The 27,065-nt window shown below is 31.2% G+C and overlaps 1 protein-coding gene across 3 annotated transcripts in view; it reads left to right on the top strand.

Annotated features, from left to right (window-relative positions):
• Nucleotides 1–27,065, top strand: part of LOC143047933 (protein kinase C-binding protein NELL1-like) — a 112,336-nt gene that overhangs the window by 44,340 nt on the left and 40,931 nt on the right. For all 3 annotated transcript variants that reach the window (XM_076221290.1, XM_076221289.1, XM_076221291.1), the window contains 4 exons: nucleotides 861–940; nucleotides 6,187–6,298; nucleotides 7,318–7,437; nucleotides 9,928–10,068. In XM_076221290.1, coding sequence (XP_076077405.1) covers nucleotides 861–940; nucleotides 6,187–6,298; nucleotides 7,318–7,437; nucleotides 9,928–10,068 — 453 coding nt within the window. The remainder of the gene's footprint in view (nucleotides 1–860; nucleotides 941–6,186; nucleotides 6,299–7,317; nucleotides 7,438–9,927; nucleotides 10,069–27,065) is intronic.

Genomic DNA, 27,065 nt, shown 5'->3' with positions numbered 1-27,065 from the left:
TCTCAAAATTTACCTATTTACATACACACATCTATATGTTTTGCTTTGAACTGTGTTATGTCAAAACCATGGCGGATCCAGGGAAGGGTTGCAGGGTTGGAACCCCTCCTTTTTTTTTTTGTACGATCAATGCATTTGAATGGGGACATATGGTTGGACCCCCCTCATTTTTTTTGTACGATCAATGCATTTGTGGGGACATGGGGACATATGGTTGGAACCCCCCTTTATCCTGGGTTAGGAACCACCTCTCCCACCTTTTGAAAATGGCTGGATCTGCCCCTGCAAAATGCAATTCTCAATCTAAATGTCCCCAAATATTTTTGTTTCAAAGCTTTAGTTGAAAGAAATTTTACAGTAGAAAATTAATCTATTACTCCATTAAACAGTAGGTTCCAGCATACAGTAGATATATATGCATCACCTGAAAGTTGAGGAAATGATAATATATGAGAATTTCTATAGATCATAAAAAAAAAGTAAAATAACAAAAGTACCGAACTCCAAGGAAAATATAAAAGGGAAAGTCTCCAATAAAAATTCCCAAAATACCCCCCTCATAAACCAGCATGTGTCATAGCTTATATAAAGAAGTCAAGACTTTACTTTTTTATGCCCGCACCGTAGCAGAGGGGGCAATAATTTTAATCCTTGTCCGTCTGTACATCTGTATGTACGTATGAAACACTTTTTCTCTGGAGTTGATTATTGAAAGAAGGTAGCCAATTTAATCTGATATTGAATAAACATGTTAAGAGGAAATGTTTTAAGAAATTAATTCAACCATCAACTTGACCAGATTTACTTCAATACACAACAGAAAATTGTATTATTTTAAGTTTTTTAATTATTTTTTTCAGCAAATTGTTATTTTAGTGGTAAATATTATGACCATGGTGCATCCTACAGTCCTAAAGTGTGTGTTACATGTACTTGTAATGTAAGTATACATATTGATTATACATAGAATGTATGATTAACCAAATTAACTGGGTCAGTATGGATTTGATGTAATAGTTATGTTGTCTGTAGCTTCTAAGGAATTTAAACCTGTTTAAGATCAGAAAACACTGTATATTTTCTGGTATTCACACCTCAAAATACACTGTATATTTTCTGGTACCTCAATTGTACAAACACCTTTTGTACCAGTTCCCTTTTCATCAATTAACACAAATATTTCATTGACTAGACAAGAGAATTCCAACACGAGAGCAATTATAGATTACCTATGTATAAATAAAGCAACAGCATTTATAAACTACATGTTAGATTACCTAACTATCTATTACGTTTGTTGGAACAAGATAATCAAAAATTCTCTCAAAGTTTATAAATTTTAATAAATGGTGCAATGAAAAGCTGATGTGAGGTCTGAACATGATGAAATTGTAATTTACAATAGAGGTTTAAAGTTTAGATTCATAAATTTTTAATATGTCTGCTTTTTGTTGATGTTTTACTCTGATTTTAAACATTTTTTTCTTCAAAAATATGAGCGGGATTTGGCAGACGACAGCATCTTTTATTAGAGCCTTCCCAAAAGTATGTCTTCACTAAGTGCATCACTGTCATAGTATTGGAATCTGTTAGATTAGATGGTTATGATTTTATGGAACTTCAAATGATTTAAATGCATTTTTTTATATTTTAAATGTAATATTTTATAAAAAGTTGTGAGAAAAAAAAAGAATTCTATCATCTTTTATAACCTAAACATCAACTAATGAAAATGAATTTAAAATTTAAAACACACTTTCTGAGTGTTTTAGGATCAATTATGTTAAAACTATTATGATAGGTTTAAATTCAACTTCACTAAAGTGATCATTAAAAAGTTGTTAGCTATTCAGAATAATTTCAGTTTCATATCCCAGAACCCAGTAATATCTTACCTGCATTTGACTACCTAGAACTAAATTTTAATATAATTCCTGCAAGCGGTTGATGAATTATTAAAATTTAATCTTTAATTTGAAATTATTTATTCATGAGAGGAAGTAACTAATCAGTGTGACTAGAAACCTTCTTGTATAGACAGAAAAGACAAGATAGTCAATATAAACCTGTAAAATAAAGTTTATAAACTGTATCTATGATATTTTTTATCAATATGTAACGTTTCTAGTAGTTTGTTTTGTTAGGTTGTGGTTTCATTGGCATATCTCTGGAATCTCCTAATGTTAAAAAAAGGAAAAGTCACAGTTCAATTATAAATAGCAGTTGTATGTATTTTGTGGGTTTGGATCAAATTACTACAAACTTTGCACTGTTGTTCAATGTTGGGAGTGGTACTTGTTGGCTCCTGATTTTGAAAATTTTCAGGTATAATGTTCAAAAATTGTGAAAGTTTTTAAATTTATATTTATGCCAATATTTCAATGCCTAATATTAGAATATCCTCATGCAACTTTTCATAAGGCCATTTTTCTGACATTGGATGAAAACCCTTTAAAATATTATTTTTTTTTATTATGAAGAAAAGGTGTAACTAGCATGATCCACTGACAAGTTTTTTCTTCTCTTTGTTTTCAATAACAAAAACCTATAGCTCTCAGTTTAAGTGCAAGAAAAGGTTAATGTTCTCACCAATGCAGACAAAAATTTGAAGAACTACAAAGCCTCCTTGTGTCTGTTTACAAACTTTAGCTGCTTTTGATTAACCTGACCATATGGAACTATCAAAAGGTTCTCATCTTTAAGATATTCAAAATTTGGTTAAATTAGAAGGGACCGTTCATCTCTTTAGTAATTTGGTTTTTGATATGCATGGTTTCATTTTCATTATGATGTTAAAATTAATATTAGATACATCTGCAGTTTCTTATTAAAATATATCAGACATAAGATAAACAAGTTATTTTAACAATAGAATTACACCCAAAAGGTTAGGTACACTTTAAATAGATTTTTTTATATGTAACATGATGTTCAAGATTTTGATTCTACAAACACAACTATTGGCCAATGATTTCCATTTTATTAGCTCTACAATAAAATGGAGAATGGAAATGGAGAATATGTTAAAGAGACAACAATCCGACCAAATGTTTGTATTGGTTTTAAATTTAAATATAGTTAGACAAGAGCAACACTGAAAATACAATACTTGTTAAAAAGCCCATCTGGTGCAGCTAAATTGTCATTGTTTGTGTTATCAAAGGTATTCGCCAACTTGCAGGAACTGCTATCTTATTTGATAAATATATCAAGTTTGTCACCAACAATAGTCTTTAAACTGTAAACAGACATGTTTTTTTTGATAGATAATCAGTCTTGCTAAAGAAAAAGTTATAAGATCACATCCATTCAGATCTTTGGTTTAACACCACATTTGTATCAATCAATTTATTAGAATTACCTTTACTGAACTTGATCACATACTCATACAACAAGTTCTCAGAACGAGCTAGCTAGGTAACCATTCACATCAGGCTGAAGCAAGGCAAATCAGTTGATTAAGTTCAATAACAAAATAAGATGTGTGGTATAATTGCCTATAAAAACAATCCACTGAAAGACCAATGGACAACTACAGACCACTACACAGCCTTCAATAAAAAACAAAACCAATATAGTTCTTATATTTGTTAATGTTAGGACAGGCCTTCAATAGAAGCGAAACCAATATAGATTTAATATTTGTTAAAGTTAAGACACATTTTATCTCATAATGTCTCTTGCAAAGAAAACTCTTATAGAGGCCATCTGGTGTAATTTATTTAAAGCATTGTTTCTAGGTGCATGCGTTCATGTGAAAATAAACTTCAGTAGTTTCCATCCTTAAAACAGTTTCCCTAATAAATTGGTACAACATAATTGAAGCATATACCTCATATCTATTTTACTTCAAGTTTTGAAGTTGGACAAAGTTCAATTTTTAAACCACCTGTAGTATTTTAACTTTAGGATTGAACATATCAAAGTTTTTGCCAAGCCTTTAGATTGATATAGAATCATATTTCATATACATTTTATTTTGTTTCAAAGGTAATTACGTTGTTACTGACTTTTGTCTGATATCCATGGATAAATGTCATAACGATGATTGAAAAAGAGGCCACACAAAATGCTTGGCATTGTGTTGAACATAAAACACATTTGATGAGAACCATATCCATTTTTTATTAAAAGTTTTATCCACATATTGTTCATAGCATTTCTCTCTCTGACTAAAAATTACATCCGAAAAAATGAACCTCATCATTACAATGAAGATTACAAAGAAACTGAAGAAGGCCAATGGCTGAAACGTCTTTGAAAATTGGTTTATTACTACAATAATGTAATATATGTTCCCTATTGGAATTTTTGAAACAAAGAATGTAGATTTGAATATTTAGTTCTATCAAGGTTTTATAGATAGTTTGCTGTGGTCAATGTACTGCTGGACAATTCTGAAATTGTTATTAGTTCAGTTACTAAAATAAATATCTTTTCTAGTAAACAAGGATATCTACTGGATAGAAAAATAAATTTTTCAGTATTTGTACAGTGTTATTCTGCATTTATTGTGACGTATTGGTCATTTGGTCAGCTAAAAAAAAGCCAATTGAAATATTTCTGACTGAAAATTGGTTTTGTAGAATTTACAAACTTTTGAAATATCTGTAACTTTCTACTTCATGATCACAGCTTTAATGGGCAACATAATGAAGTACAATTTACATAAGTTAGTAGACCATTATACCCTAATATTTTTTGCTCATTCAGCAATTTTTTTTCTGAAATTTGACTATTTTGTTTTGTATTTTCCTTTAGCCTTTTAAACTTGTTTTGATACACTTTCAATGATTATTATGACTTTTATCCATCTTTTGGTTATGTTGTTCTGTTGATTGGTTTGACTTGGGTCAATATCTGTTTATTTCATTTTAGAAGAAAGTGCACTTTGTGAAACCTTGAAAACCTTTGTCTAACCTTTGTAAAAATGGTCTATTTTAAACACTAATTGCTGCACTGTCCTAATTCTGTGAACAGACTCTCTTGTATGTATCTCCCACCCACCTTAGTGAATCAATGTTTTGTCTGTATGCCAGACTGATTATTGCTATAGCTTTTACAGAAGCAGATCATCCATCATTCACTTTTTGTGCAGTTTTAAATTTCTTTGTTTGTGTAATTTGGAACTGTTGATTGCACTTCGTCAATACTGCTGAAAGTGATAATCTCTACATCAGGGCGATGATCAGGTTTTTTTTTTTTGGTTTCCACGGAAATATAAAGACAATCAAGTAAAGCTTACCAACTGCATTCAAAACTACCCTCATTCTGTCCCAGATGAAAAGGCTGTAGTGTTTTAATAGTTATAAAGTCTAAATTGTGCTATTATTGTGAAAATAAAATAAATTCACAATCAGCATTAAATTTGAGGTATAAAGTTTCAATTTGGCATTTCTGAACTTTTGTTAGTTTGAATGTTTCAACTTAATGGCAGCTTCTCAATGACTGAAGTGGTAAAGTTACCAAAAGTCAATACACCGTACATTCAAAGCAAAACTTTGTTAAAAGTATATACATTTAAACCAGAACTTAATCTCAATGTAAAATTCGAATTTTTAGCACTGATGAAAATTGTTCAAATTTCTATTTGGATTGTACCTAACAAGGATAGATTTATATGTTTCATGATCCTTATAATCAAAAAGTTTTACTGTATAAAGCTGTTATTGAGTAATATTATACTGAAAGTTAATATGGACTAAGAGAATGAAAATCAGTTTCAATTACAGCTAATGTAAGTTAGTTTTGATGTTTGCAAAATCAATTTAACCCATCTCATTGCCTGTCCAAAATCAGGAGTTTTTGAAAGTTGGTATTTCTTAATGGATTTTGTTCATTTATGAATTTGATTTTTATGTCAGATCTTTAACAGTCAGTTAGGTTTATTCAAACACTTGTCTACACTTGTCTACACTCAGGGTGATTAAGACCTTGACATACTTTATAGACACTTGTTAATCATTGAAGTCATTGACCTTGGGATATATATTTTGCTCTGTCTGAGATTGCTGTCTTATTGTCATTTCTTCTACACTCAAGGTGAGGAATAACTTGACATATTTTATGGGCACTTGTTAATCATTGGAGACATTGACCTTGAGATATCATTTTTGTTCTGACTGTGTTAGAGGATTGCTACCTCTGAAATTTATTCTACATTTCCTTTTATTTATATTTGTACAGGATGGTAGAATGGAGTGTAAGAGAATGAACCCTGAGACAGAGTGTCCTAGACTGGATTGTCCGAAAGATAAATTCATTCATATACACGGAGAATGTTGTCCCATATGTGAAGGTAAGAAAGAGTGTCCTAAACTGGATTGTCCGAAAGACAAATTCATTCATATACACGGAGAATGTTGTCCCATATGTGAAGGTAAGGCAGAAGTACCTAAAATGGATTCTGGAAATTAAAAAAAACGAAAATGTAGAAAAGTATGCATAATTCTTATTACCACAAAATACAGACAAAGTTTGAATTTTGGTGGGGTCACTTTTATTGTTCTGTAGTTAAACCCATTTACAAATGTGTTTCTCTTCTCTAACTTAAGTCTGCCTGAACCAAATGCTATGAAACTTGTACTTATTACCAAAAAAACTCAGATCAAGTAGAAGTTTTAGTATCGTCACTTTACTGTTCTTCAGTTATGTGCCTTAAAATGGATTTTACAAAACCTAATGCTCTGAGAATTTTCTATATATGTGAAAATAGACAAAAGAGTCCTAAAAGAAATTTTCTAAATAAATAAAAAAAAAGACTTTTATTATTCAAAGTTTTACTATGTGTAGATCAAAGATAGTATTCCTGGATGTAAAATAGATATGTATTCATAATGAAAATGTTGTCTTTTTAATCACTTTAAAAATTTCAAAGATATATTAGACTTTTTACCATGTATTTGTTTTGACTTAGATTGCATTGTAATTATGATCATTCCAGATTTATGATGTTAGAGTGATCATTTCTAATAAAACTAAACCAAAATTTCAATTACTTTTCTTAGTACAAAAATGTTAATGTCAAAGACTCAAAGGTACTAACAATAATCTCTAAGAAAGAATCTAACTAAACAGAATGAAGAAGAAATGCCTTCAATATAATAGTTTAAGTATAAAAAACATTGAGTGGTAAAAATACCTTGCAGGTATAAACACTATAGTATGATTGTTTAGAAAGCAGAAAATTCTTGTTATCATAAAGTCTGTTACATTTTTCGCTGTAACCTTCAAAAATATTTTGCATTGTATATGTAGTTACCAGAATATTTGTATTTCTGAAACTTTGATCTAATAATAAATTTATATTTTTAATAGGTACAGACTTCTGTGGACAAGGCCACAATTGCCATCATAATGCCACATGTTTCAATCTAGCCACAAGATATGCCTGTCAGTGTAAGATGGGTTTTAAAGGAGATGGTGTATTTTGTGAAGGTAAGGGAGGTAACTCAAATAAAATGGTAAAAAATCAGCAAATTATCTCCCTTTCTGTGGAACAATAAAGCTAATCTACAACCATAACTGGCCTATAAAGGGTCCTCACTACTTTCAAAATTATATATACAATGAATTATGAAATATAAGTCATGTGACTTTAACTTTTCAACCTTATTAGTCATATAAAATAAATGGCAGTTTATTTTTTTTTTAATTCAACATCAGGGTATATTATTGGTCCAAATGTAATCTTTAGTTGGAAAGAAAAGGACTATTTACCTAGACAAAAGTCTTAGACAAAATTAACACTATTTTGCATTGTGATATTTTAGTAAATGCTTCGGACAAAAAAATATTTTACAAACTAATCTTACAAACCAATAAAATGTATTTTTTATATCTCCCAAAGAAAAGGTTTAGCTATTATTTCCAACTGCTAGACAAATACCTTGCAACAATCATATAGATTGAAGAAATTTTACTTATGAATATAAAATCTGCTTAAATTGATTTAACTTCCACTTCTTCCATGTAGGATTCAAGAGTTATCAACTTTAAAAGATTATTCTTTGAACACTGAGTTTGCCATGTTCTATTCCAAAATAACTTGGTATTGAATTAGTAATCACCCAGTCTACATAGATAATATAGCAATTTATATGTCATATTTCATAATCTGTCTGCATGAAGAGTTATTTATGGAGATAATGTTAATTTGTTTATATAATAAAGGAACATTAGTAATCTTAAGTCTGTATTACACACATAATTATCATTTAATATCTTTTGGGTGTAAATTTCTTTAAATGTTGAATATAAAAGCTAAGCATTACCACCTGTGAAGGGTATGATTGCTATTGAATTCATAGGGTTCTTGTCAAATCAAATTTACATTCAAGAATTATTGGTAAACTTAATATTAAGTACGATTAGAGCAAAGTACACTTCACTTTTCGCAGGGTTTTACCTTTTCTCTTTATTGAAAGTTTTGACGTTAATTAAAACTTGAACTTTTCGGTTATTATCCTCAGAGCACACTTTGTCATTGACCTTTGGAAAGGATCTGTTTGAATAAACTACTCTTTAAATAGTCATCCTTTAACATACAACCTTTATATCAAGTTGTTACATCAAGTTGTTACAGTTTCCTTAGTATCATATGAATAGAACAATATGTGAGTTGAACAAAAAAAAAAGATGTCAAAAGTAAAAATGAACTAATATAAAGCTATTTGACCTGTCATATTTGACCTGATTTAGCCTGAAATGACTGATACATGTCTCTGAGAACAAATACTATAAACTATATAAATATAAAAAAGTTGATGTATGAGTGCCAATGAGACAACAATTTTTAAAAGAAAACCAGTTATAGTTCAAAGTACGGTCTTCAACACAGAGCCTTTGCTCACACTGAACAGTAAGCTATGAAGGCATTATCAGAGCTCAAGGTTTAAAAAAAAACAACATTATTCTTTCATTTAATTTCAGTTCTGTTTTTGTTTGTTATTGTTTTTACTATTTTTAAAATCAAAATGATGAATGTGGTCTTCTCACAATCACATATTTACCTTGAAAAGACCTTCAAGTGAATACGTTCAGATGATTTCATAATATTTGAAGTATTTGCTGTTTCATTTGTGAAGGTTGAGTTTTTCTGTTACCAGCTGTGATGCCTTATTTTGTAAACCAGTCACTCATTTGTTTGACATATTAGTTATCCTTCTTTTTGTAAATACATCTTTTCAACATACTTGTGGTGAAATATTTTGGCAACAAATTTTAGATCGCAGTACCTCAATGTGTACTATTCTTGTTTTAAAAGCTTTCTGTTGTAGTTTTCAGATAATCTGAGGTGTGTAATTGGGTTAATTTGAGATCTTAACGAAATATGAATTTGAGTGCAGATTTGCTTAGTCAGCAGAACATTTATTAGTTATTACATTTTGCAGCTATTAGAATTTGATTGCCTAAATCGTTCTTGAACTTTTCCTACAATAAGCTTATGTAATCTCATTTGGGTATAATCTCTATTTTCTGTGTCAAGTTCTGGTCATTCAATATCTTGACTCATTCTACATGTTCTAGAGATACGTCTTTAGAATACTGATTCAAATTCAATTTATTGTGAGACATGAACATATTCAACAACTTGTTTTGCAAAAAAATACATGTTTAGAATTTATTTAAAGTTGCACCGAAATTTTCATGGCTTACAATTTGTATCTCTGTATGAAAGATTTTATTAAAAAAAAATACACTTATATTACAAAAGCTTAGTCTACACATGTTGATATTTAAACCTGGTTTACTTTAGACAGGATTTTGCGCTAGAATTATTATCCCCATACTTAAAAACGTACTGACTGACATAACAAAGCATAAAACATTTGAGTCTTTCACAAAACAATGTTCTGACTGAAACAACAAATCATAAAATTTTAGTCTTTCACAAAAATTTTGAATTATTATATATTTATTTTTCAGATGTGAATGAATGTCTGGTTAAAGGTGGAATTCATGGGCATCATTGTAATGGACAAACAAAATGCCACAACACCGTGGGTTCATACGAATGCCGCTGTGCTAGTGGCATCAAACCTGAGGACCCGTATAATTGTGACGAGGGTAAACTTTCCTCACCTTCTACTACTACTACTTCATCATCCTCATCATCAGCGATTTCTGTCTCTATGTCGTTATGTTTATTATTGTGTGCCTTATTTAGCATCAAATGTGTCGTTGGTCATTAGATCTACAGTCAAATGAAATACATATAGTATTCTGGTGATATACTGACTGTGATTAGAAACATGGAAATTCTAACAATCTCTGATTAAAAATTTAGGTTTATAAAGTCTTGCCCATGGGAGGGACAACATATAAGTTTCTAAAATAACTCATTCGTTAAATATTTACTTGAATTCATTTTAAAAAGGTCTATTTTTTTAAGGGAGAAATATTTAAATTCTTTTTCAAGACATGGTATTGATTGACATTATCAACATCCAACTTTTTAAGAATTTTTGGATTATAACATGTTTATATCAAATAAAATATTCCCTGGTTTATACTTCACTGACATTAGCCTGCTAACCTATAGGAAACAGACATCAGGAGTGCTTAACTAACATCACACATGATTCTAAATCCAAACCAAAAAGTCTTTTTATTTTGAGTTCACGATGCTAATTAAGAAAAACCTTCCTGAGAAAGGTGTGCTACCGGATTAATATACAACAGTGTGCAATAATTTTTTTAAAATGAATGAAACAAAAAACGGTTCTAAGCAGAGTATATTTTGGGTATTTTCTTATTCATGTCTTTAAAAAAAGAAATAAATGATTGTTGGAATTTCCATGGTGATTATTTCCATTTATACACATAGATATATGTAAATAATACACACTTTTTGAAGTGGGGTATCATTCCATTTCTAATAGGTTATATATATAATCATTTTGATAATTTTACATAATTGAAAAGTGCTATTTTCATCTGATTTCATGTTTTTATATTTAAACAATTTGCAAATGTGATTAAAATTTATGCGTTTAAATAGTTAGATTTATAAAATTTGTGTCATAATATTTTCATTTCAACTGCAAACAAATGTAATTATAATATCTTCTAACATTTTTATCAAGCATTTTAAAGAGTAGCTTCTTAACTGATTCTTTTGATATTCAAATACAATCCTTTGACCAAAAAAAGGGGGGGTCATAGTAAAGAAATAAACGTTTTGTGGGAAATTTTTACTTTTAGAGAGGTCAAATATAGGTTGGAAAATGATGATTAAAAAAAAGACGTCAAAATAATTTGATAATCAATTTTGTAATACACAGACTGCATTTGTTTATTTTGATATTTATTGCTTTTTATCTAAACAATGGTATATTTCAAATTAGGTTATAAAGATTTTTCTTGTAACATAATTCTTTTTGGTTTTACAAATAATTAAATTACAGAAACGTATATACAAGATGTCTAATTTAAACCAATTCATATTGAATTTCTAACTTTTCTTTACCTCAAATTGTAATAATGTACGTAGAAGTTTTAAGAGAAAATATTCTCTTAAATTAACAAGAAATGTATATATATTTGCTTACAACTCTATGTCAACATTTAATTATCAGGATGAAAGATGTCATTGCTAGTGTTACCATCATTTTTCATTGGTCAATTCAAAAATATTGCTGCATATTGGCACCAATGATCATTCTCTTAAACTATAGAATTATATAGAGAGATCCAGCAGAAATTTGCTGTACACTACAGTAATGCATTGTACAGTAAACTGGGTTCCTGTCATGTAATTCTGTTGTTGCACTGAAATATCCATTTGGTGCTAGTTTATAGCAATATTTTGAGAAAAACATTGTTTTTAGAAGTATAGTGCATGGTCAGATTGCAGAAGATAACATTATTTTCCTTCAGCTACATATCACTGTTGGAGAAGCATATACATTGAATGTACTACATATCAGAAACTGTTTAAATATTGCCTTTAGTTAGTATGCACATAGTGAACAGAAACAATTTAAAAACATTTATGGGACATTGATGAAGATTTTCAAAGTAATCAGTAGAGTAATATTTGATATAAATCCCTTATGGACCTTATTTTGGATACAGTATTCAGCCATGTATAGTACGCAGTTATGTATATTATGCACCTGCACCCCCTTTTCATCTTCTTAAAATCTTGAAAAAAGATTTTCATTTTAATATATTCTAGACATTGTATTTGTATTAATTTAATACTCCAATAAGTTTTGATTTAAAGGAAATTATGATGTCTATTTTGGTCTATTTTCAGATGTTCTCAAAATTATATTGAGTGATACTAGAATTCACAACCAAAATGACATATATAGCATCACCTAGTTTAAAAATGGACAAATCGTTCTTGAGTGAGCATTTATTCCAAAAAATTTGTGCCATAGCTATCCATGTATGCAAAATTTAAAATACTGTCAGTTGCTGACATTCATTTCATTGGAACCTGTTGAGGAGTAGTATCATTTGCAATCATTAGGATTATTATTGTTAAGCACCCTTCCTCATTTTAATAAATTTATTATTAAATGATACATTCTATTTAAAATGGGCATTAGTCCTTGGTTTTACAAGGAACATCATGTTTTACTGCAATATGACCATGCCATCACTGTACATATATGTAAATAGCCAGATGTTAATTTATCATTGATTCAAGAAATCATTATTATCATGATTAGTTAAATGATTATTGTGATTGGTTAATATGATTATTGGATGATTGTGATTTTTATTAATATTGTATAAATGAGAAAAAAATTATTTTCTACCTCTGTTTCAACAGCTGTAGAAGTTTTTATTACAGAAATAAAACATTTTTCCTACAATTTGTATATCTGTTTCTTTATCAACTTATATTTTATTTATAGATGAAAAGGTCGATGGAAATTCTACAATAGTTTTTTTACATTCATTTAAACAATAATGTCTATGGACAGACTGTGTATTGAAGCAATGTTATCAACACAATTTTGCTCTTTAAATCAAGGGTTACTTGGTGGATAGTTATTGCTTTGGCAATCATACCTAATCTCTCAATTTTATACTTAGTTCAAGAATTTTTTTTTAAATCATACACAAGTATGCAAACTTTCCTTCAAGATGTCAGTTCAATTTCATTTATCGTCAGCCATATTATAACAATTGGTCGGTATTGAAATAATTCTTGCTTAGGTTAACAGCTTGTTTCACTTGCCTTGTACAAGTTCCAAGTAGGGTTTCTAAATCTATCTGTGAAGGCCTTGATTTACAAATGATAGTAATTGGTCCTAATTCCAATGGAAATAAATACTCTTTTTGTCCAACACTGTTGGTGAATTAAAGGATTTAAAATCAGATATATAGTTTATAAGTGTGTTGAAGGAAAATCTATAGGAGTTTCTACCAGTAACTTGGAATTGATCAATAACTCAAATCTTCATGAAATTTTTCTTTCTTTTGGATTGTTTACTTTTGCTGTTTTGTATTAAAAAAAAATGGCTGTTTTCTGCCCTTTGGTCAGGTTGTTGTCTCTTTTTTACTTTCCACATTTCCATTCTCAATTTGAAACATAAAAGATGAAAGGGGAAACTCACAAAAAGAGGATAAATATGACAAGACCTAATATTTTTTTTTTTTTTTTTACATGCAGATGAATGATGAATAACTGGTATATTTTCCTGATAGTGTTTTACCAAAGGTTGTTATGAACCAAAAAAGTGTCTATTGGGTTTTAGTTACCATATTTCATAGCAATTTTAAACCTCAAACTGCCAAATTCTGTTTATTCAAGCTCATTATTTCTTGTACTTTTTATTGACAGTATATTATAGTTCAGCATGAAATGTTATTATTTATAATTTAAATTTTACAATGAAAATTATGTTTGATAGATTTAGAAAATAGAAAGTTGCATGTCTTGGTAATGGAGAGTTTTTTTTACATACAAACTGTAGGAAAAATGTTTGCATTCTGTTATATATGATAAATGGACTTCATAATGTGTTGTATTTGTTCTTCAAAAAATATTATTTTCTCCATTGCGACATGTGCATCTTTCATCCTTCAAATTGGATAAGTACTATTTTTAAGTAAATATATATTTTTATTTTTTAAGACAATTGAAAAAATAATAAACTAAATAAAAGAAATGATAGAAATAATGGACAAGTCGATATTGACACATTTGTCACATATTAAAAACTATTTTTGGAGTTGAAATAGCAGTATACCATAGAAATCCAGTAGGAATAGCACTTTTTAAACGCTTCAAGATAAGTTTGAAATACTGTAGTTTGATTATTATCCTTATTGGAATACAAATTTTGTGGATTAAGTATTACCTGGTGAACCAAGAATTTACATGTACAACCAAGTACATATCTTTTTAAAGGCTTTTATGCTGACTTTAGTGTAAATCCAAGAAAGGAAACACTATTATTATGTTTCCCTTATTCCAAGAAAAACAACAATAATTGAATCCACAGTATTATCGTGATTATGACCATTTGATGCTGAAATAAGAACATTGGTATTCTTGTGTTGATAACTTGCTTCCAAACTTCTGTTTTACCAGTCATTTATTCACATACTTTGAACTAATCAAAAAGTATCAACGAAGTTACAACTGAAACCATACATGTCTCAGCCAATTTTATGGCTTGTTCTATTTCATTAAATAAAACTGCTGGGTAAAAAAAAAATTGGTATTTAATATTGATTTTAAAGCTCTTAATAAAATTTCAATTGAAAACTGATCTTTTACAAGAAAAAGTGGTTAATACTTGCATGGTTTCAGTTGTAAGGTATTAAAAGAGTTGGATGAGTCAATCTAGGAACAATTATATGACTTTATTAGCACTATCAAGGTTTATATCCAAGGATCCAGAAATTTTTTCACACAATTTCGGTCATTTTCAGATGATTGAAAACTTGGAGTCTCTTTTCAAATTGTCGATGTCAAACTAGATTCATAGCATCAACAAACTTGAATTGCTGTTGCAAATAAACTATATCAGAGACTTTGAGTTTTCCCCATCACTTGGCATATGTTGTCTGTTATTGTGGTTCATGAACTTTTACAAAAATAGTCTGCTACTGGGCTAATTTAACCAAACTAAAAGCCCTCTGTAGACATGGCTAAAAATAAAACATAGGGTTAAAATGCAAGTTTTGTCTTAACCTGAATAATCAAGATGTTATATTACGCTCACTATCTATCACTCAAAAAGGCGAAGAAATGGGAGACAGTAAGGGCTGGAATTATTATAGTTTATTTTGTCTGAAAACAGCTATAGGTAGAGAAAATCTTACCTTGAGTGGGAGCTCTGAGTGGTATCAGGTAAAAAAAAACATGTCAGATGATTTCTTGTAGGAGTTATTGCCCTTAAATGAATTTTACAATTTATTTTCTATTTTGCCTATATTCTTGAACACTATAATAAGTAGACATAAACTTTGAACAGAAAAAAAGAAGACAAGATCAACAAGGAATAAATCAACATGGCTGAAATTGTCATACATCTCTGTGTTGAAGTTAATGCCCTTTAATAACAATTTTTTACCAACTTTTTGTGTTTTTTGCCTATTGAAACTATAACAGCTAGTTAGACACTTTTAAATTAGAAAGAAATATTAGTAAGAGGGGATCTACAAATAAGTCTTAACATTGCAAAAAAACAACAGTTAACTCACATTGGAATCTTTGGCCCTGTTGGGAAATTCATAATTAATGTGGCATAATTGCCTATTATCTTGAAAACTCTTGTAGATGTATACAAAATTTATAATCAAAATTGATTAGCAAGATGTATCTATAAATAAGCAATATTCCTAAAACAGCAGATATCTTCTTATAGGAGTTTTTGCCCTTTAATGAAAATTTTTGTTATACCCTTTAAACTGTCTTGGGAAAACTGAAGATATAAAGAGAAACTTTTAACAGACAATCTGATCATCAATACAAGATCCCCTTGTATAATTTATGTACAAATTTATCATCTTATTCTCTCATGAAATCCTGTAATACTCATCCTTTTTTCCTTCTCCCAGTAAGTTTAGCCTTCAGTGTGCTTTCATCCAATTTAACTTTCCTCCTCTGCCTTTGTTGAAGAATTAGGCCATGCAACAAAAATAGCTCATAACTGTTACATCTAGACAAAATATTACAAATATTTAAGTTAAAAAAAACAAACAAAGGCTTTCTGTTGAAGTCAGACATTTTTAAATCAGATAATACACATACTTGCACTTCTGTTGAATAACACGACCTAGCTCACCTCCATTCATAAAAATAACCCAAATCATGTCAGTTCAAGCAAACTGTATTGACATTCATAATTCATAGCATCTTTGATCAACTTATCATGGTGGTAGATACATGGATTCTCTGTCAGAACTACAGCATACCTTCCTATATACAGAACATTACCACCATGGATGAAAGCATTCTTCTACAGACTCGGCCTACACATTGGTATTGATAAATTCAAATGTCTGATCACTTTTAACCTCTTCAAGGTCAATGGGTTACGATTTAAGTTTATTTTGAGTTCATGGTCTTTCTGTCCTGCTATCTTTGTAAAATATTTCAATAAGGTCTAAACAGCGTGGACTCTAGTCATATGACATACTACAAATAGTCATGCTATGTATCCTCACAATCCTTCTTTTTCATAAAGGTCAAAGGTCATTTTGTTAGGTACAGTAAAGTCTTTGCAAAGAAATTTTCTTCTTTTCAATGAAATCATAACAGAGAAGTGGTGAATTCCTCCTTTAGGAGTTAAAAGGATATATGGTATAAAGGATCTTAACAAAGTCTGACATAGCAGACATATTGGATCACCTTTTACCTCATTTTATGGAGTTCAAGGTTATGTGTATAGAATGATGGTAAGATCCTTAATGTTAAGTTTTCATGATTTGTTTCATTTCTCAGATACTGTTAACAATAAGTTCACTATATTTGGAGTATTGGATGTTTGTAAGATGAACATATTTGTCTGGCAGGGTTCATTTGACCGTGACCTTGTTTTCATGGTTCATTGGTGAACTTTTTGTGGTTTTCGAGATATTATTAGCAATAGGTCACACTGACTGTCTAAGAGATGGCCTGTTCCAGTTATGCTTCAGTGATTTTCTATATAACCAACCAATTTTTCACCACAAAAGGGGGGGTGGGGTGGGGGCTAGGCCCTGTGTTCCCCTGTAAATCTACCTTTGGGTCACTTATATTTAGTGTATGGTAAGAATTTATGGTAGGTTTTTATCTGGTCTTGACCTCGTTAACATAGATCATTGATAATGTTTAGGTTTTAAGACAATGTAGTAAAACCTTAATTATAAAGTCTTCCAACATAAATTCAATCATGATTGATAAAACAAGCAAGCGAGACATTTCAGTGTGTGCCCTCTTTTTTCCTGTTTAATTGACTTTTTTTTTATATTTTGATGAGAATATATATTTGACAAATTGACACCCAAATGGCAAAAGTTTAACTTGAACAAAAATAATGTATGAGGTGGCTAAAGTATTTAAAGTCATGTATGCTCTGCAAAAGAATAACAGAATTGAATTTCAAATGTTTAACTTGACCATCTCTATTAAAAGGAGTAGGGGCAATAAAGCCCTTATTTGGCCCACAAATTACTGCAAATTTTAAAGTTATCATACATATTCTTAAATTACTGAAAACTTGTCTAAGGTATAAGGTACTAAAAAAAAAAAAAAAAAATTTGACATACAGCAAGTTACCATGGCAACAAATCATAACCTAATTTGCATATTTTGTTAAATTTTGTGATTTTCCTTGTTCTTTCATCAAATTGTAAGTATATTTTAGACTGAAAAAAGATGTGAGCACCCAAGAAACAACTTTATATTTGGTGAGATAATGCCAATAGTTATAATAAAGCTTTTGTTAAATTATTTTGTTGTTTCTCGGCTGCACAGGATGTTTCCACAACGGAAATAAAGACAGAAAACTGCATAAATTCTGTATTTTTCATCGTTTTTGTGAAAACAGTACATATTATGACGTAATTGTGACGTCATCAGATAAAAATCTTAATGTTTTTCATTTATATTTCTTGACCCTATGCATTTCTAAACATTATGTGCCAATTTGAAATAGTTATCAAACATTTCATTTTCTTGGGCCAAAACTAGGCCTTAATGCCCCTACTCCTTTGGTGTTGTTACACAGTTATATTATGTGCAGTCTGAGTGTGCAGTAGCCTTCCTGTACATGAGATATCTATTCAGTACATAAAATTTATCAAATTATGAAGGGCAGGGCTGGCTGAGTGGACTGTATAGTTCAACAACTGTTCCAATAGCCTGTCAACACTGAGGGTGTGAGTACAAGACTTGCATGTAGCAGGTGTGTTGTACTCCAATCTAAATCGACAATGATAGCTTGTTTTCCTGTAGAACTTCTGTGGTTCTCTCCAGGCACTCTGGCTTCCTCCAACCACCAAAAAAACTGGCATCCATGAAATAGACAATAGTGGTTTTTTTTTTTCTCTTTTAATCATTATGTACACTCCCTCCCAGTCTTTCCTGGGACCTGGATCAATCCCTGATACTTGCAGGGGCAATTTACAGGCATAGCAAATAAATTAGTTGCAAATCACTGTTTGATTCCTCCAGAGTTAAGTGTTGTGAGGGCATGCTTCTGTCTAGATTAAGTATTTGTTTTATTTAGATTTGATCACATTCAAAGATTAAAGATTAACCTTTTACTGTGAGGTAATGTTATAAATTCCTAGAGATTTTTTCTGTCTCTTGGTAACACAAAATAATTGCAGGAAGTTGTAAAAAATAACTGTTAAGATAAAATTAAAAATAGCATCTTCTTTTGATTGAGTAATTGTGCTGAGTATGCAGGAATGTACAGCCTTTATCTTATAAATATTTTTAAATGCCTCTTGCAAAAATCATCGTCTTGGTTTATTTGTTAAAAAATAATGGATTAAAGAAAATTTGAAGGCAATTTATTTACATTTAAGTAATCCAGTGATAATTCTGACAGCTGAAGACGTTTCTTCGTATAATATGCAACAACAGGTTGCAAAAAAACTGTATACACCTTGCACCTTTTGAAAGAAGACATTATTTTTAAAGTTAATTCATTATTATAAATCATGGAAATTTGACACTTGCAATAGAATAGATGGTATACTAATGGAATTTTTAATTAGATTTACTTTCTAAGTAAATATGATTAATTAATATTTAAGAATTTTCAAAAAAGGATAATTTGAAATGTGGTTTTGACCAGAAAAAATTTCATATCTTTAAATCTGATTGATGTTTTTCTTAAATAGGAAACTGAGATATATTTGATCCATTATAGTTTTTAACGATATTTTGGAACATATATTGCTTTGACCTTGCCTTTTTCTGCATCAATTTTGAAAACAACTTTATAAGAAAGAAAAAAACTTTATAAGAAAGAAAAAAAATTCAAATAAAAGAGGAAAATAAACTATGAATCCTAAAAGATAATACGATTTTTTTAGGAAAAAAATCAAGGAGTTATTTAAGCTGTTTCTGTAGGGTGAAAAATAAAATTTTAGATTATTTCTTCTAAAGAGGGCAATGTTTTTAGATTGAAATACAAAATGTATTCTGTATCAGACTTGTGAAAAACATCCTAAAACAATCTATTTTAATTTGCTATTGTTTTTATACGACCCCAAAAAAATTTTGTTATATAGATTGTAAAAGTGAAGATTTATAATAGATATCTTTTATACCATCCAATATCTTTAAAATAACTAAAGAGGCAAAAACGAATTATAAGAAATAATTATAAGAAATTTTTTGGACAGCCTAATGTGTGGTAGGTCATAGACATTCTGACCTTTAAGTTAGAAAATAAACATTTTTTAATACTTTGGTATGTAAGAAATAGTGAATTACCTATCTGGTTAATTGGTGTCTGTTAATTGTGTAAACACTTTATTTCAAGTATTACAACAAAAATTACTTAGGTGTTCGTGCTCTTGCTCTTGCAATATTTAAGTTTTACTGTGTTTTTAATAAGTATGAAGTGTTCTTGGAGGTCTAAGTGACTAATGCATGCTAAAATTAATTGCTAAATAACGAGGACTATAATAATTAGACTTCAATATCAGTCAGTTAGTGCTAAGATCTGCTTTTTTCAAGTTACCTTGAGTGTTTGACAAGTCAAGGGCTTTTTTCAAACTACTTTATGTTTTTATCATAATTCTATCTTTTCTCAATTATTCACATTATCTTTTGTGGTCCTCTTTCTCCTCTCTACTCACTTTTCTTTTCTTACAGTCTTGAAAAAAAATTGCAATTATGACATCTGGACTTCAAACATTAATTTTACAATATGCTTTCATGAAAATATTGATATGTCATAAAATTCTGAAATATTATTAATTAAAGTCTTCTTTGACTCTAAATCAGCAATTCAAAAATATCCAAAGACCAAATAGTTGATGCTTAAAAAGATGGTATCTCCTCTGTCAGAAAGCAAACAGGACATGAAAAGAATTTGACAGTGGTGCTAATTTAGAACCTCCAAATTCTATTCCCTCCAATTCAATCATAACAGACCATTATATCCTAATGAATTTAGAATCATGGCACAGATGTTTGTATAAAGATCTTACTCTGTTTATGTGTAGAATTCCAGAAATTGACCACATGGCCATTCTGCAAGGTGATGATGGTTAAACATCATAAATATGTCTTTGAAGTGACATTATGGTCAGTAGCTGAAAACATGGGGGTAAGGGCATCTACCAAAACATTGACTACTCAAACATTGAACTATTACAGTAACTTCACATATGAACATATATACCAAAGTCAAATGTTGTTGTACCAGGATGGACAATCTGCACCAGTATACTTTTAATTGTACAATATTCCATGTAAAATTTGAATCACACACAAAAACAACAGAATTATAACAATCAAAAAAGCATATATAGTATTAAATTTTTTCATTTTAAATTTGAAGGTCAATGATATCATAAAATGTCATGTGACAGTTACACATTAGACCTAGGAGATCATTTATAGATATTTCTCTCTTTTTTCTACTTTCCTTTTTGCGTGTATTTTTGGGGGTTTGGGAGTAAAAGACATGCACTTTTCTCTGAAATAAAAAAAAATCCTATATAGGTGTGGTAATATGGTAAATTTTTTATAGGAATTTGTTTTCAGAGCTTAAGTCAACTAAAAAGTTTGTAGCACTTTGAAAAGAGATCTTGCCATCATTGGTTTTCATGAAATATTGAAAGAGACAAAATGTCAGTACTAAATAGTTCTATTATACCTATACATTGATTGATTTACTTACAACAAGCCGAAGCATACTGCACCATCAATTCCAGTTTTCTGCACCAGACAGTATTTTAGAAGATTTCAAATAAGTACTTAGTGTGTATTGACTTGGAAGTTTATTGACTGGCCATCAGAATCATCAAATGTTCTGCCCTAACCATTAATATTAGACTGACCCCTATTTCAGGACAAATAATTGACAAGTAAATATTTGATGGCTATCTGTCTGCATTAGTTCATTATAATGTCTGCAGTGGGTGTTCATGCACATCAAACTTAATTAAGATGAAAGAAGTTAACCTCAGAATAGGATGGGTAAACTCTTGTCCAGTTGTGCTGGTCAGTCAAAAGTTACAAGAGTAGGACAGACAGATCTGAATTGTTATAGCAATATAAAGATAGACTTGGGGAATTTATGAATGGGTTCGGTTCACACAGTAACAAACACGTTAGAGTCATAAGAAACAGTTTATCTTCAATCTTAAGCCAATATCAATAGACAAAATATATAGTTATGTATATGTACTGGATGTTTGTTTTTACAATGACATGCTCAATGGTACGAATATGTAGACAAATACAGAAAACATATATTGCAATGATCAGCAATTATAAACAATTTTAGTTAGGCAGCAACCATTTGATTTTCTGGGGGGGACTATGGTTTTTTTTGGAAAAAAAAGTTTGTTTCCAGTTTTTGGAGAAAAAAATAATTTGTTTTTGATTCTGAGGAAAAAAATATTGTTTGTTTCACCCTCAGCTGCCACTATATGTAATGCTAAAATTGAAAGAAAAAAATTGTTTCGACTTGTCGCGAAAAAAAAAGATTGTCCAGAAAAAAAAACCATACCCCCCCCCAGAAAATCAAATGGTTGCTGCCTTATCTTGACTTTCTTAAAGTGTCCTTTTGTTTAACCCAGAGACATATATACTGCATTTTCATGTCTCTGTTTAACCTAATAATAGTTATAAATTTACAAGATTGCCAATTGAAATTCTGATTTCTGATCGGTAACATTTTGTAAAAAATAATTTGAAGGATAAAAAAACAAAATTATTTTCCTTGCCACAATTATGACTTCATTATTGTTCAATATAAATTAAAATCAAAATGCATGTTTTTATTCCACAAAGTCTTTTTGGCATTAGTTTGATCATTCCCCTTCTCAGAAATGATAGTACTATAACAATAATCATTACAGGTGTGTGTTAACTTGTAGGAGATCATGCAGTAGACGAGTCAGCTCAGAATTACCATCTAATAGTTGTATTATCTCCCTTGACCTATTTGTCATCCAATTTTACTTATAATTTGCCTTTCCTTATTGAAAACCTTCACACTTGCACATAAATTATAATTAAAAAGTATTTATGGAGATGGCAAGCTGTATTCAGATCAGTAGATGTCTTATTACAATATGATAACACATGCCTTTGTTTCTCTCCCCTTTTATTTACACTCTCTAAAAGCTTTGAACTGCAGAGTACCAACAGAGACACATAATACACGTAGAGACATGCATATGACAATACTGTGGCAATGGAAAGATTGTCAAATAATTTGTTATGGTATAAACAAACTGTATTTCAGAAATTGGTAAAACACATCCAGTTACATATATATTAAGATTGAAATGAATATAGAATATTGGTCAGAGTTCTGAGACCTACAACACAACATCCAGAGATGTAATTGTACAAGTGTTATTTTATGTCCACTGTAATTAATTTTGTCATATTAACGTTTTGATTATCGTCTGTTAAAGTCATTAAGTCAAATGGCTATCCTGCTATAAGAGATTAGCATTGCATGTTCTCCAAGGTCACGTAGTAAATACTTTTATTTGATTTATATGTTTTATTTTTGTAAACAAAGAGTTGGAGAATATTTGGAGATTATTTAGGTCTGTTGGAGAATATTTGGAGATAATTTAGGTCAGTTGGAGAATATTTGGAGATTATTTAGGTCAGTTGGAGAATATTTGGAGAATATTTAGGTCAGTTGGAGAAGATTTGGAGAATATTTGGAGATCATAGGTATATAAGAGCCCTCTGTTTTTAGTGTTGGAGAGGATTGAAGGCAAGACATTTAAGAACAATACAATGTGAAAAGTTATTTAAAAAGGATTTTTGTTATTCTAGGCTCATAACATTTTTAGATATATCTTAGCAGATTACTGATAGCTTTGGAATTATTATTATTTCTTATATTCTTTTTGTCCGCACAGTATTGGACACTGTTGCGTGGTTCCGCTCAGTATTGGATGCTGATGCGTGGTTTTGTCCGCACAGTATTGGAGACTGTTGCGTGGTTCCGCTCAGTATTGGACGCTGATGCGTGGTTTTGTCCGCACAGTATTGGAGACTGTTGCGTGGTTCCGCTCAGTATTGGACACTGATGTGTGGTTTTGTCCGCACAGTATTGGACACTGTTGCGTGGTTTTGTCCGCATAGGATTGGACGCTATGCGTGGGTTTTTGTGTGTGTACAGTATTAGACACTGTTGCCGATTTTATACCGTGTGAAAGTAATTTGCTAATGAATATTTCAATTATACATTTTTGTAAACTGTATGTTATGTAAATAGTGTCCGGAATGGAATTTTAATAAATAGATTAGTGAATTTACTTGTGTATTTCTTGACAACAATACTACAGATTATTGGATTATTTAGTTCTTGAATTTTCTGTGATTTCATAATACCCGGCCTGACCAGAAAGTTTGATGTAACTCGACCGCCATGGCATAATTATACCTCATCTATAAACACAAACAAACTCCTCTTGGGAAAAATAGACACACAAAGTCAAATAAAGACAATTACAGTGGTGAAACCTTGGTTGGAACCACCCCTTTTTTTATGAACAATTCTTTAAGATGAGGATCAGGGATGGATCCAGCCATTTTAAAAAAGGGGGGGGGGGGGGGGGTTCCTAACCCAGGACAAAGGGGGGCTCCAACTACATGTCCCCATTCAAATGCATTGATCGTCCCCCAAAAAAAGGGGATGTTCCAAAAGGACCCCCCCTGGATCTGCGCCTGAGGACATATGGTTGAAACCCAGTGGTGGTTCCAGAATTTTTCATAAGTGGAGGCACACTGACTGCCTAAGAGGCTCACTCCAGTCATGCTTCAGTGATTCCCTATAAAAGCAACCATTTTTTTCCTGAAAAAGGGGGCCCAGGCCCCTTGCCCCCTAAATCAACCTCTGGGAACTTCTCCTGTATACTTGGTTGGAAAACCCTCCCTCCCCCTTGTTTAAATTGGCTAGATCCGCCACTGAATTATAACATTACTACACCTAGTAATAGATCCCGTTGTTTTATTTTTTATGGGGAGTCAATTCCTTCACAAAGCTTACCTATTGACTTATTGCATCTGACATTAATAGGCCAGTTTAATGGGATCATTACTTACTTACTAATCCTCTTCATCCCAAGTGGGACATAAGGCCACAACAAACTGCCTCCACTTCTCTCTGTCCTTAGCCATGTACTGGGCTTGGCCCCAGGTGTAGCCCATGGCTTCTAATTCTGCTGTTACAGTTCTTCGCCAGGTGATTCTAGGCCTCCCTGGTTTCCTTTTTCCTGGTGGTGTCCAATATAAAGCTGTTTTAGGTGTGCGATGTTGTGGCATTTTCAGTACATGGCCTAACCATCTAAATCTTAGTTGTTTGATTTCTGCTGTTATACTTTTAGCATTGCATTTCTTCAAAAGACTCTTGTTGCTGATCTTATTTGGCCAGAATATTTTGTTGATTTTTCTAAGGCAGCTTGTATGGAAAGCATCTACTTTTTGAAGGTCACTCACTAAAACACGCCAAGTTTCCGAACCATACAGTAGGACAGATTTTACATTGCTGTTGTAAATTCGCAGTTTGGTCCTTAAACTGTACTGGTTAGACTTCCAGATTGTATGAAGTCTAGCAAATGTTGCACGTGCCTTAGATAGTCTTGCCTTTATATCCTTCCCTGTTCCATTATCTTTGCTTATGATGTTTCCAAGGTAAGTGAAATCGTCAACACTGTCCACTGGCAGATCATTGATTGTTATCTGTGTTGTATTTCTAGTGTTTATTGACATTACCTTGGTCTTCTTGGCATTGACATTCAGACCAGTTTGCTTTGCATAGTTGGTAAGTATGTTAGTCTTCTCTTGGAGGTGTTCACTTGTTGTTGATAATATGGCAATGTCATCAGCAAAATCAAGGTCTTCTAGCTGGTTAAACATGGTCCACTGGATACCCCTTTTCTTGTCTGATGTTGTATTTCTTTGTATCTAGTCAATGGGCAATAAAAATAGGATTGGTGACATAATACATCCTTGTCTTACACCAGATTTTACTTCAAATGAGTCTGAGATAGAGCTGTCAAGGATGACACTGCATTCAAAGCTGTTGTAGAAGGCTTTTATTAGCATCAATATCTTAGGTGGAATTCCATATGATCTTACAATTTTCCAAAGAGTTTCTCTATGAATACTGTCAAAGGCCTTTTTGAAGTCAATGAAATTAATGAAAAGTGGTGTGTTCCATTCAATGCATTGCTCGATGATGTTCCTCGGAGTGAAAATTTGGTCAATGCATCCTCTGCCTCTTCTGAAGCCTGCTTGTTCTTCTCTAAGCTTTTCATCTACAATTTTATCAATTCTTTTTAGAAGAATCTTGCAAAAGACTTTACTAGGGACAGAATGTAATGTAATCCCTCTCCAGTTGTCACAGTTGCGTAGATTGCCTTTCTTTGGTAATTTCACAATCAGGCCTTTGCTCCAGTCTGATGGAATGTCCCCTTCTTCCCAGATGACAAGGAAAAGATTGTGGAGTACTTTGGATGATGTTTCTAAGTCTACCTTTAACATCTCTGCGTGAATGGAATCAATGCCTGGTGCCTTCCCAGTCTTCAATGATTTAATGGCATTTCTTACTTCATCTATAGTTGGTGGTTCTGAGTTGATGTTTAAATCATCTTCTGATGGTTCAGGGGTAGCTATGAAATCAGGCTCAGGGCAGTTTAATACCTCTTTGAAATGTTGGACCCACCTTTCTGCTTGTTCCCTTTCTGTTTTCAATGCTTTGCCATTTTTGTCGTTTACATGTGCTGTCTGTGCATTTGATGTTCCACAGAGTAGTTTGGTGATTTTGTAAACTGTACTTAACTCTCCAAGAATGGTTGCCTTTTCTGCTTCTTTTGCAAGGTCCTCCAAATATTGTCTTTTATCTTTTCTAGCACTTCTTTTAACCTCTTTGTCTTTTGCTCTGTATGTTACTTGTAGTTGATCTTGTAACCTTTTGGATTTTGTATTTACTGATTTTAGTTTTATAGTCTTTCTTTCTTCAATTTTTGGCCATGTTTCCGATGTTAACCAATCTTTGTTCTTTTTTGTCTTGTGACCAACTGTCTTTTCTGCCGTCTTTACATAAATATCTTTGATGCTATCCCATTTCTCTTGTACACTATCTTCTCCATCATCAGAGTTATCTAGCACACTAAACCAATTTTTCAATTCTAAGCAAAAAGCTTTCTTGACGTTTGGTGACTTCAACCTTGCTGTGTCTAGTCTCTTTCTGTTCTGGTTTTCAATAGGTGCCTTTCTTAGTTTTAGTTTGATGGTAGCTTTCAGTAGATAGTGATCGCTGTTTACATCTGCACCCCTGATTACTCGTACATCTCTTAATGATCTACGCCACTTGTTGTTCACCAATATGTGGTCAATCTGGTTAACTGTTCTTCCATCAGGTGATTTCCATGTTAGTTTATGG

This window comes from Mytilus galloprovincialis, chromosome 10 (assembly GCF_965363235.1).
Source record: "Mytilus galloprovincialis chromosome 10, xbMytGall1.hap1.1, whole genome shotgun sequence".
Classification (NCBI taxonomy): domain Eukaryota; kingdom Metazoa; phylum Mollusca; class Bivalvia; order Mytilida; family Mytilidae; genus Mytilus; species Mytilus galloprovincialis.
The sequence above is the reverse complement of the archived record's forward strand: the minus strand, read 5'-3'. Positions and strand labels throughout refer to the sequence as shown.